This window comes from Arachis stenosperma, chromosome 10 (assembly GCF_014773155.1).
Source record: "Arachis stenosperma cultivar V10309 chromosome 10, arast.V10309.gnm1.PFL2, whole genome shotgun sequence".
NCBI classification, from domain to species: Eukaryota; Viridiplantae; Streptophyta; class Magnoliopsida; order Fabales; family Fabaceae; genus Arachis; species Arachis stenosperma.
In genome coordinates, this window is record NC_080386.1 from 3,277,748 (window position 1) to 3,290,844 (window position 13,097).

Consider the following 13,097-nt stretch of genomic DNA (forward strand, 5'->3'; position numbering starts at 1 on the left):
TAACTAGAGAAGTAGAAATCGGTGCGACCGATTTTTGAGAGGTACACAAATCGGTGCCACCGATTTCTGGGAGGTACACAAATCGGTGCCAGGGATTTGTGTTAAAAAAAAATTAAAAAATTTTAAGTACAGAAATCGGACCCACCGATTTGTGTACTCCCACAATTTTAAAAAACACCAAAAATTACCATGTTAAAGTATATCACCACTATTTTTTCCATAAAAAAAAAAATTAGCCCCTCGTCACAACTAATAATCTATCTAAACAAACATAGATTACATTTGACACCATACAATACAATCATACAACGTGAGAAGAGTTACTACTTATGACATATGTTGCAGAGATACCATCATTCTGTGAATCTGTCACAATCTTCTGATGTGGCGGGTGATGGACCCCAAAATCCACCATTTCAATATACAAATTTTCTTTCTCCAATACACTGCTCCTTTGCTTTCGAACAAGTGAAAAAAGAGAGCGCAAAACATAGGCCATGACATACTCTCATATACACACACACACAAACAGACACACAAAATTTCTCTCTCTGTATGTATATGTGAGTGTGCTTTATGCTTTGGTTGGACCATGTTAGGGCTTTCCAACTCTTCTTATCTTCGTTTCTAAGTACCCTTAGACTCCCATTTTCACTTTCCACTCACCATGCCTAGTACCTACCATTAAACAACAAAAAAGCTTCCTTTTTTTTTGGGCTGCAGCTCATTTTTGGTTTGTATAGCTCTTCACTGAAAAGGGTTTGTTTCCTTTCTCAGAACTACCTCAGGTTCTCCTCAAAGTTTCTACCTTTGTCTTGTTCAGTGGTGTTAGTTCAACTTGGTGTGTGTCTTTGGAGTTCATTGTTGCAGTGGAGGCCTCGGTTTTGGAAACTTTACCCCTTGAGGAAATGGGATGTACAAATTTGGTGTTGCATGTTCGACTCTTTGTTACTCTGATGGTGATTCTTGCTGGAACTTTCTGTGCAGTTGGTGACACTGACGTAGTTGATGGTAGATACTTTCCCTTTCCATAGTTTTATTTCTATTTTTGAAATAAAAAATAGCAGAAATAATCTGTTGTTTCCCTTGGGGAAAAAAAAAGGAAGACGACAAAACTCATTTAGCTTTCAAGTGTTATTGTTTTGCTTTATTGAACTATATTATCATCAAAGAGTTGATGATAACTTGTTTGCAATTTGAAAGATGATGGTTATAAATTTAATTGGGAAGCTCATCTAATTAAGTAACATGTATTATGTAAGTGCAGAATTTGTCTAAACTCTTAACTCAATATGTGCTATGGTCACAGTTGCAGCAATCAGTAGTCTATATGTTGCTCTTGGCTCACCACCTCTTCTAGGGTGGAAGCCTGTGGGAGGAGATCCATGTTTTGAAATGTGGCAAGGTGTTGGCTGTGTATTTTCCAACATCACTTCCATGTATGTGAAGTTCTCTTTCTAAAATATTTTTGGTTAATAATTGGTTGGAAATGATAATGTTATTACTTTCAATGTTTCATTAGTTGTTTGATTGATAGAGCTTAATTAAGTGCAATAAGGCTAAGTAAAACTTGTATTTTGGGTTGACAGAAGACTTGATGGCCTGAATTTGGGTGGAGAGCTTGGTAGTAATTTGAATTTTCCATCCATCTTAGAAATGTAAGTGTTGTTTCAATTTCAATATTGTGTTTACTGATGAGTGACACGTTAAATGTGGTTCTGTTTGATTAATCGAGAGAGTTTAGTACCTCTTAAGCACCAATTATGTAATTGTTTGAACTAGAAATGAAGCTTTCTGTTTCTTGTGCAGTGATCTTAGCAACAACCACATTGGAGGGCCCATTCCATTCACTTTGCCCCCTACTCTTACGAGCTTGTATGTTATCTTTTTCACATCTGAATTTGTTTTCTTTTTCTTCATGGACATAGTAATTAGTCATCTTTTTGCCATATGCATATCTACAAATGTACTTAAAGCAGTTTTTCTTTCGTTCTGATATTTTAGGTCTCTCTCAGGAAACCAGTTAAATGGAAGCATTCCAGATGCTTTATCATTACTAACTCAATTGTCACACTTGTGAGTTCATGAGTTATCTCATCCGGAGATGCCATATTCATTTGTTAATTTTTCCCTCCATACTGTATTTCTTCATTTCGAAAGAGAATTTGCTTTCTTTATTAATAACCTTTTAACTGGATAAATCTAAAGTGTACTTTGTATTGGAGTTTGATTTCTATGTAAGAAGATTGTGTTGAATCATATTGGTATTCAGTATTCAAAATCATGTGCTATGCTTCAGGGATTTGTCAAATAACAACTTGAGTGGTCAGCTGCCTTCCTCAACAGGGACTTTATCATCCCTTACTACATTGTGAGTAAATTTTATTGCGTATAGTTTGCTTTCTATCGGATGAGGATGCTTTCTTCATTACTTATGTATTTACCTACAGATACTTGCAGAACAATCAATTCTCTGGGACCCTTTATGTTTTGCAGGACCTGCCTCTTCAGGATCTGTACAATTCTTTCTACCTATATCTTTCTTACAAAACATATAAATAAATATTATCAATACTTTGCAATCAGTGCATAGGAAGTACAAAGTATACTTTTTAGTTGACCTTGTGAATTTATTATGTAGGAATATTGAGAATAACACATTCTCCGGGCCAATTCCGCCAAAACTGCTGAGTGTCCCTATTTTCAGGTGAGGAATTCTTTGAACGTCGATAAGTTCATTTTCCATTTGAAGTCCATTTTAAGCCAGATATCCTGTGGAAGGATTTCATATTGTATTTTTATTCCAGTATAAGAAGTAGAAAGAAAAAATTTGAAATACTGCACTAGGAAATGCCATTCGTTATATTTTTCTATACTTAACTCCTTTGTATATGGCCTTAGGCTAAGTGAATTCATAACCTTATTCATAGATATTCATTCATGTTAACATGGTGGCATGTTCCTTGCAGAAAAGATGGAAATCCATTTAATACTAGTGTTATTCCATCACCTGCCGCAGCCCCATCACCTGCAGCTATGGCTCCATCCCCTGGGAAATCACCGTGGAGATTAGCAAATAGTCCTTCTTCCCCAACTGCATCAGTGCTTGCAAGTGCTAGGAAGTCATTTATAGCTAAGAATATCATTTGGATTGCTGGTTCTGGTCTTTTGATATTTATTTTGTTAGGTGTTTGTATTTTTATGCTGTGGTGCTTTAAACGAAGGCCAGAGAAGAAAAATGCCAAGAAGCAAAATGTTGGTGTCTTCGAAAGTCCTTTACATAAACCTACTTGCAGTGACACTTCCTTTGAAACAACCAATCAGGAGGAGAAAGGTAAACATATTTCATCCATTTCGATTAAAGTAAATCTGTGTTACCTTGGTCTAGTTCTTTTCTTTCCTCTTTTTCATTCTGTTTTGAAGTAATCTCTTAATACTGTTTTACAATGGCAAATGTAGCAGTTGAGAAACCATCACTTGTATCTGAAGTGCCAAATAGAAAAACAAATTTGATTCCAAAGGTTCAGGATGAACAAGGAAAATATGTGAAAACAGCATCTGCAACTTCACAATACAATCATGGTTCTGAGTTAATCAACACTAGTGAGGCTTCCAAACTTTCACACCTCCAGCCACCACCGCGTCCTTACCCAACGACACAAAGTCAGAAGTTGATCCTCAATCCAGCTATACCTGTCAAAGGGTCTGAAATAAATGACAAAACATGTTCCCTTGAAGTTTATTCTATTGCATCACTTCAACAATATACCAATAGCTTTTCCCAAGAAAATTTTATTGGGGAAGGCACCTTAGGGCCTGTTTATAGGGCTGAGTTCCCTGATGGAAAGGTAACAAGATTCTTGTGTTCTTAATTTGCTGATGATGAATTGTTTTCAACTAATATTTTAACTTACAAAAGCGGAAACCTGGTGCTTCACATACTTATATCTTTCAAATAATCTTTGTAGATATTGGCTGTGAGGAAATTAGATGCCACTGCTTCTATGGAGCAGAACCATGAACAATTTCTCCAATTAGTGTCCAACATCTCAAAAATTCAGCACCCTAATATTGTAAAGTTTACGGGCTACTGTACCGAGTATAGCCAACGGCTGCTTGTGTATGAGTATTGCAGTAATGGAACCCTGCATGATGCACTGCATGGCGATAGTGAATGCCGTATTAGATTAACATGGAATGCTCGAATTCAGGTGGCTCTTGGAGCTGCAAGAGCTTTAGAGTGAGTTCAGCAACCAATCATCATAATCTAATTTTTTCCTTACCATCTATATAAACTCAATGACTTATAATTTTGGTGAGAGGTTGTTCAACATTTTGATGTAAACTTTATATTCATCCACATAAAGTTGTTATATCTTTTAGATGCCAACACTAGGTGAAGGCATTGGTTTTCTTTACTGCCTTAACTTGAATCTCCATGACTAGGTATATGCATGAGAACTTTCGGCCACCTATTGTGCACCGAAATTTTAAGTCTGCCAATGTACTCCTAAATGACAACCTGGAAGTGTGCATCTCTGATTGTGGATTAGGTCCTTTGCTATCTTCTGGCTCTGCTGGTCAGGTATAATATTAAGCTTTTATTTCACCGCCTATAAATTTTCAACCAATATGTTGTTTGAGCTCATAAGAATATGTCTAGTATCTTAAGGCTTCTTAATTATGTTTTGAACATTGTTAGCATACTATTGAGCATTTTGGAATAAATAAGCCTTGAAGAACATGGTATTCTTATGCAAAATGTATAATGGCAAAAGTAATGTTAACAGATGTAAGCCATAAACATTTCTCACTAGCATTGGTGCATGTATCTCAGTTATCAGGACGACTCCTCACGGCTTATGGCTACAGTGCTCCAGAATTTGAGTTCGGAAGCTATACACATCAAAGTGATGTATTCAGTTTTGGAGTGGTAATGTTGGAACTTCTCACGGGACGAAAATCCCACGACAGGTTAGCTACCTGTAAAATGTTGATAGCAGATGAACAAAATGCTTATTAAAAAAAAAAAAAAAACATTGCATTTGGCTAAGTCACCAAACATATTTTAGGTCACTCCCGCGAGGGGAGCAAATATTGGTGAGATGGGCAGTCCCTCAACTCCATGACATTGACGCATTGTCGAAAATGGTTGACCCCAGCTTAAATGGAGCCTATCCTATGAAGTCCTTGTCGCGTTTTGCAGATATTGTTTCTTCATGCGTCCAGGTAATTTTCTGCAACATGCACTATGTACACACACATGCATCCACACACTTTTGCTTTGGTGTAATTGGAATATATGGTATATGCAACTGAGACTTGAAGTGTCACCAGTTATATTGATGTGATTGCTAAAAGAGCTTTCTTGTGCCTAGAATTTTATTTAATCTTTTCTCATTTTGATTATACTATTCTTGTTCCATCAGCATGAACCTGAATTCAGGCCAGCAATGTCTGAAGTTGTTCAAGATCTTCTAAGGATGATGTAAGATGCATGATGGACTTCATTAGCTAGGATGTGGACTCAAACACAGGTTGCCTCCCAAATTTCTGGGTTACTCCATTCTTTCTTTATTAATTTTGGTGTGGAGATGTTGATTGTATTCTGCATAGCAATGTAGTTATCAGTTAGCAGGAATGTTGTGTTGTAGTTTATGCTCTATTCCCCTGTTGTATTAGGTGAACTCACATACAGTTGTTTTCGCGTGAAGTTGATAGTTGAAAATTATTAGATGATTTGACGTATTCGATTAAATTGACATTTAACTGTTTTTAACTATCAACTTCACATAAAGGCAATTGCATGTCTGTATTTACGGTTCAATTGGTTATGATTTTTCTTTTTGGGTTTACTGTTTTGTATTTTGGGTTTTTATTTTTCTGTCTAAGATGTTTTAGGCTTGGACTCATCGAGTGTCATTGTCAAATATCCTTTTCCACAACCTGTTTACACATGCTTTTTGGGTAATTCACTTTATGTCATTGTTTGGTAGGAAAGTAAGGAGTAGGGACCCTAAACATGTGTGGTAACCCTAAGTCAATGTCCATTAGAGATATAAATATGTTAATATGGTGTAAACTGTTTGCTTAATAAGATATAGATTTTGTAAAGACGCTCACACATAATTACACACACAAAATACACGCATTTAGTATTTTATTAGAAAGTTGAGATTGATTTTTGTTTAATCATTTTCATCACCAACAATAAGAGTAAAATTAGTCTTAAATAACAACTTTATTTATGTTTCTTTATTAATGTCTTATAAATTAAATAAACTATATATATTCAAGAATAATATAACTAACAATGGAGCCTAATCTTTAAGCCCATAAGTAAGCCCGTACGTAACTAACAATGTTAGTTAGTATATACCAAACAAAAAAACATTGGTTAAGGTAATCCCTCGCAATGTAACTAACCCCTTAATTACTTGATGCAATGAATCATTGTTTAAAAGCTGAAAGGGTGCATATTGAGGTGAAAGCTCGTGCCTTATTACCTCGAAAACGACGCTACCAAAATCAAAATTTGAAGTCATACGATAAAGGAAAAGACTTAAACGACAAACCGTATCTCGTGCCGTGACGGTGCCATGGGATATGTATTCTGTACGACTATTCTTTTATTTTATTCTCTCTTGTTTCTTTGTGTCGGTCAAAATTATGTTTATTGTTTAAATAATAAATAATTACTTTCTGTGTTTATTTTTTAAAATAATAGTTAGTTACCAATTTTTCTTTTCTCTAAGTAGCATTTTTTTGGTTGCACACGGTATCCTCTAACCTGACAAGTCAAGGACTAATTCGTTGCGGATCTAAACTCTATTTAAAGGTCTACCGCTAGCCAATGAGTTACTGCATGTACAAGACGGGATTCGAACTCTCGACAATTGTTTAAGCGGACGGGTAAGTTGACCACTCGACTAATCTAAGTTGGTTCTCTAAGTAGCATTTTTGATACACATGATAAACAAAATTTTCTTACTACTATGTTATGTGTATATTAAAATTAACCACTAAAATCAGTTATTAGTATAAAATATATGTTAGAATATAAATATATATAAAAAATATCTTAAACTACAAATGTATTAGTGACTAATTTTAGTAGTTAATTTTAATATTCAAATAATATTTAGCATTAGCAATAATTAATAAGAAGGATAATGCATTATTTTACTATCACCCATGTGGCAATCCATCATTGATTGATAGATCTGGATTTTTTTAATTTTAGTTTAGACTATTTAAATTGTAATGAGCTATAAAATTTTCAGAAAACTATCATAACAAAAGTTAGCTCAAATAATAGGAGAATTCAATATTTTCTAAGACTTTTTTTTTTCAGATATTAATTTTTTTATGAGATACTCTTTTCTAAATATTGATCTCATGAGACTTATAACATAAGCTTGTTGGAAATAAAAATTGATTTTTCCTTTCTTTAAGGAAAAAAAAAAAGAGTAAATGTCCTTTCCGGTCCTTAATTATTTGTCCGATGAATTTTTCATTTCCTAAGAAATCTAAATACATAAATCAGTTCTTATCTACTTTGATATATGTACGCTCTAATCTCTGGTTAGGAACCTGAAAAGACATTTACTCAAAGTAGATAGGAACTGAAACGTATATATATCAAAGTAGATAGAGACCGATTTAAATATTTACATTTTTTAGGAGGTAGAAAGTCTATCAAACAAATAGTTAGGATCCGAAAAGAAGAAATTATTACTAAGAAGCTTGAGCAGGATTATTTGTATGAGCAATAATATGTTTCGTTAATTGCAGCAGAATAATAGTGGAATGTCATGTGACTATATATATATATATATATATATATATATAGTATTGGTGATATTTTTCTAATATCTGAATGAATAATGGGGTATTATTGCCGGAACATTCTCTTGCTGTCTTCAACTCAAAAAAGAAAAAGAAAAACATGGATTGAGTGAAATGAACCCCACTACTGCCATCAAGAGTTCATTGCAAACTTTTTTTTTCCCTCTCTTACATAATCATTTTTTTCTTCTCATTTCCTTGTTTATTACCTAGTTGTGATGAGTAGTTGATGAATAACAACATTGGTGGCGGATACACTATTGAGAATTGAAAGATGTATCTAACCTAATAAACTTGTGAACAGTTGGCACCGTCCATTATTACTAGTAGGTGAAAACTCAGATGCAGTGGATTTCATGGGAAATTGATAACTAAGAGCCGCTAGATGATTTGATTGATTTGACTAAATTTTTATCTAAAGGCTCTCAACTATCACTTGAATTTTTACCTTATTAGTAGTATTTGTATTTTACTTTGTTTAAAATAATAATAACAGGTGCTAATGGGTAGGAGTTATTTTGAAGCAAAAAATTATAATTTTTAATTTTTAATGTTATTGGTTGTCCCTATATTATAACTAACTAATTTAATTATTAAATGTTGATATATCCATATTACTGAATGAAAACGAAGTGAAATTAAATATCCTCTACATATATACCAAGTCTTTATCTAAATAATGAAAAATTAAAGATGAAGAAAGGACGATTATGTCATAAGGAATCTCCCATGGTTAGATACAAGTCATTTTCGCGGTTTTATTTACTCCTTCAAATATCGCTTCTTCCTCAATTGTTAGTTGAATTACTCCTTATATTTGGTAGATATGGATTTACAAGTATCCGTAAATATATTTAATTCATTTATTTAAGGTTGATAGTATATAAATGTAATTTTCATGCAGGAAATATTGATTTGAACGTGTGCTATGTAAATTCTATCATAAATGCATGTTAGTTGAGATTAAAGGTTTCTTTTAACTTCTCGCTTCTCATAACTAATTAATAACACAAATAATATTTGTATATAAATATAAATATAATTTAATTTATTTTTAATATATATTTATATTTTAATATATATTTTATATTAGTAACTAATTTTAGTGTATACGTCATATAATCGAATTAATAATATATATTAAATATATGAATAAGAACAATTTTAGATAAAGAGGTAATGACCAATTCGGTACCCGAAAGATTCAAACGCTGACATTTTGGTACCCAACTATTGATATTGACAAAAAGGTACCTGAATGATTTAAAATTTTGCCAAGCGTGTCCAAGAGCTTGCCGGAACATAGCTCCGGTGAGTACGATGCTTACGTGGCGGCCGAATTTTGCTGACAAGGTTAGTGTTATATTAGATGGAATTTCTATTCTTATCCTACTTGGAAAATAAACTAAACCTAATTTGAACATTACTTTTGTTCCAAATTAATTTTGCCCTAAAACCCAATTAGCATATACCAAGTTACTAGTTACTGAGTTACTGTGGTTATTGTGTCACTAGCGAAAATCAAAGGTCACGTAGAGAGGGAGAGACGTTGCTCTCGAAGCTTGGCGCGAAGAAGAAGGATACAAGGCGAGAGGCATTGTCGAATCAAGGGTAACGGTTCTCAAGTGGCATCGTGGGATCACCATTGTTAGCAAGGAGCAACCATACGAAGAGGTACGTTCTGCTTCATGTTCTTTGTTTATGTTCTGGTTTTTTGCGTTTGCTGGTGACTTCTTGTTATTCATTGTATCTTCTCTCTACTATTTCTTAGATGGATCGTTTAGTTACGTTTGTGTATCATCACATGGGTTGCTTGAAAAAGGTTAGAGATGGGAATGTGATATACGAAGGGGGTTTAGTCACTGAGATACACAGGGTGAATGTGGAGACATGTAATTTATTTTTTGTTGAGGGGTTGTTTTTAGACTTGGGTTACCCTGGATATAGTGAGGCGTATTGGCTAGAACCTGGTTTCGAATTAGGTCAGGGTCTTAGAGTACTAAGGACAGATGCTGAAGTGATGAGAATGTGTGAGAGTGCAATTAAAAACGACAACACTGTCCATCTTTACTTTGATCACCCTATTGATGCCAACCCTGAAATCATTGATGACGATGTGGTGTCTTCTGGTAGCAGTGAGAGTGTGGTTGAGGTCAATCCACCCGTTGATGAGAGGGTTTCTGAAGTTGTGAGTGAGGAAACTGGTGAGGTTAATCAGTTGAGTAAGGATATAACAGTTGTTGTGAATGAGACATTGAATGAAGTTGTGACTGAGAAGGGTGTTGATGTTAACGAGTCGGAGGCCGGAGAGGGTGGTGTTATGAATGAAGATGTGAATCACGGGAATGGGGATAAAGAGACTGAGCAACCTGCAGCTCCAAAAAAAGTTGTTAAGAGGGTGAGAAAGAGGCATCCAAGACCACCACCCAGTGGTTTATCACAAGAAAAGAGAGCTGCTGAATCTGAACAGCCTGAGGGTGATCCTCTAGAAGGTGAAACAGTAAATGAACAAACACATGAGAGGAATGATGATGATACACATGTTGCCAATGAAGGTGCTAACAATGAAGAACCATTGGTGGATGAGATGAGGGCAGAGGAAGAAGCTACTCAGAATGCAGGAGGTAAAAATATTAGGTCTTTTTTGTTATAGCATTTTTGGATAAGTATTGGTTTTATGAATCCAATGATTATGATGCACATGTTGCCAATGAAGGTGTTAACCTTGAAGAACCAGTGGTGGATGAGCTGAGGGCAGAGGAAACAGGTACAGAAAATGCAGCAGGTAAACATATTATTTCTTGTTTTGTTACATCATTTTTTGATAAATATTGCATGATGGCTGAGAAGTATCACCTGATGTATTAACAGATACAGAAACACAAAGAAAGGATAGGACAAATTCAAGGAGAAATCATCCTAGGCCTCAACCATCTGGGCAGAGGATTGTACCTGGAAAGGATGATGAAGCACCAAGGGTAGAGGTGCCTAACCCAAACAGAGCAGATGGAGAGATGGGACCTGAGATGTACCAATACGAGTCTGATGAACTGTATAGCCCTCCTGGATCTGATGATGAAGATGAACCTGTTTTTCCTCAACATAACCCGAACACACCCTTTGGGAAAATTACTCTGGAGTTGAACATGGAGTTTGAGACCATGGAACAATTTAAAGCAGCGGTTCAAAAGTACAACATACAAATTGGGAGACAAATTTTCTATCTTAGGAATGAGAAGAAGAGGTGCAGGGTGATTTGCTATGACCCCGACTGCCCTTGGTTGTGTTACTGTTCTAGGACCAACTATCCAGCCTCGTTTCAGATTAAAACATTTGTGGATGAGCATACGTGTCCGAGAAGCAACAAGAGTAAGTCAGTGAGTTGTGCTTGGGTTGCTGAAGAGCTTGTGCCTAAACTCAGAATCCATCCTAACATGTTACAAAGGGAGGCACATGAGTGGTTTAAGGTGGAGTATGACATCTCAGTTAATGAGAGGATGATGTACAGGGCTATGGATAAGGCCAAAGATGTTATTGAAGGAACAGAAAAGGATCAATACCTGAGACTTAGAGACTATCTGAATGAGATCATCAAGGCTAATCCTGGGTCAAGAGCCAACATGGGGACAACTCCACAGCAGGAAGGGTTGCCAAGATTTAGAAACTTGTATGTATGTTTGGCTGCTTGCAAGCAAGGATTTAAAGCAGGTTGCAGACCCTTCATAGTGTTAGATGGTACGTTTCTGAAAGGCTACTTTGGAGGGCAGTTACTGACAGCAGTAGGTCAGGACGCGAATAACCAGCTATTTCCAATTGCATACGGTGTTGTCGATGCAGAAACTCGGGAAAATTGGAGATTCTTTCTCGAGGAGTTACACACTGACATAGGGGACTATAATGAGAATGGCTGGGTGTTCATGTCCGACCAGCAGAAGGTAATATGCAGTGTATCCAATCATTATTGTTCTTGTTCTTATATTCCTACTTGAGTAATATGCAGTGTATCCAATCATTATTGTTCTTATACCCATGAATGCAGGGATTGATACCAGCATTACAGGATGTGATGCCAGGTGTGAAGCATAGATTTTGTTGTATGCATATGTGGAGAAATCTGAATAAACGATGGAAGGATAAGGAGCTTAAGGGAGCATTCTGGCAATGTGCAAAAGCAACTACTGATCAAGAATTCAAGGATGCAATGGCTAATGTGAAAAGGATCAATAAACAGGCATGGGAGTATTTGGATAAATTTGAGCAAGAACAGTGGTCAAGGAGCAAGTTTTCTGAATGGCCAAAGGTTGATAGCTTGACTAGCAACAACTGTGAATCGTTTAACTCAACCATTGTGGGTCTGCGGGGGAAAAGCATTCTGACAATGCTTGAGGAGCTCAGATTCTATATCATGAAGACGATGGCAACTCACAAGGACGCACTGATGGCTTACACTGGACTTATAGCCCCTATACAAGTGAGTAGATTAGAGAAGGAAAAAAAACAAGCTAACTACTGGGAGGCACAGTGGTGTGGTGATGATGAACATAACGAATTTGAAGTCAGAAAGTGGCAACACAGAGTCAGGGTGAACACAAGAGAGAGGACATGTTCCTGCAGAAAATGGCAGCTGACTGGACTACCATGCTGTCATGGTATTGCTGCAATCCAGAGGAAGAATGAGAAGGCCGAAGACTATGTCCATCACAAGCTCACCATGGAGGCATACAACAGGACTTACCAGTTTCACATTAACAGCATACCAAGCCAAGAGTATTGGGAGCACCATGAAGGGTTGCCTTGTCTGCCTCCTCCATACAAGAGGCCTATTGGCAGACCTTCCAAGAAAAGGAAGAAGGACAGCAGCGAGCAAGACTCTGGGAGCCAATACCATGCCAAGAGAAGATATGGCCAGATAACATGTCAAACCTGCAAGAGAGTAAGTGAATCAAGTTTATTATCTACTATCTACTTACATAATATCATTCAATCATACATAATAGTAGAAAACTGATTTAATTTATTTATTGCCTGGCTGCAAGGTTGGACATAATAGTAGGACTTGCCCTGAGAGATCAAACGAAGCAGCAGCTCAAGAAGAAGGAATTGATGAGGATCAAGCTAGAGAGCAAGAAGCTAACTGGGAGGAGACCATGGAGGCTGCACATGCTGCACATGTTGCAGATGAGGAAAACCTAACTCAAAACCACCCACAGAGTCAACCTGATGAGGTAAACTTTTGTATTTTAATTCAA

General features: G+C 36.1%; 1 protein-coding gene across 2 annotated transcripts; it reads left to right on the forward strand.

The window, feature by feature from the left end:
* The first annotated feature begins 498 nt into the window (after positions 1-498).
* LOC130954428 (protein STRUBBELIG-RECEPTOR FAMILY 3-like) lies at positions 499-6,115 on the forward strand. 2 transcript variants are annotated; one of them, XM_057881165.1, is made up of 15 exons: positions 499-1,011; positions 1,310-1,439; positions 1,590-1,658; positions 1,810-1,875; positions 2,005-2,076; positions 2,300-2,371; positions 2,451-2,516; positions 2,642-2,707; positions 2,970-3,334; positions 3,460-3,848; positions 3,969-4,240; positions 4,447-4,585; positions 4,838-4,974; positions 5,073-5,229; positions 5,430-6,115. In XM_057881165.1, the coding sequence occupies exons 1-15, from the start codon at positions 909-911 to the stop codon at positions 5,490-5,492; spliced, it is 2,166 nt and encodes a 721-aa protein (XP_057737148.1). In that variant the 5' UTR covers positions 499-908; the 3' UTR covers positions 5,493-6,115. The 2 variants fall into 2 exon arrangements, with proteins under 2 accessions (XP_057737148.1, XP_057737149.1); XM_057881166.1 differs by having other exon boundaries at positions 500-1,011; positions 3,463-3,848; positions 5,430-6,114.
* Positions 6,116-13,097: the final 6,982 nt, after the last annotated feature.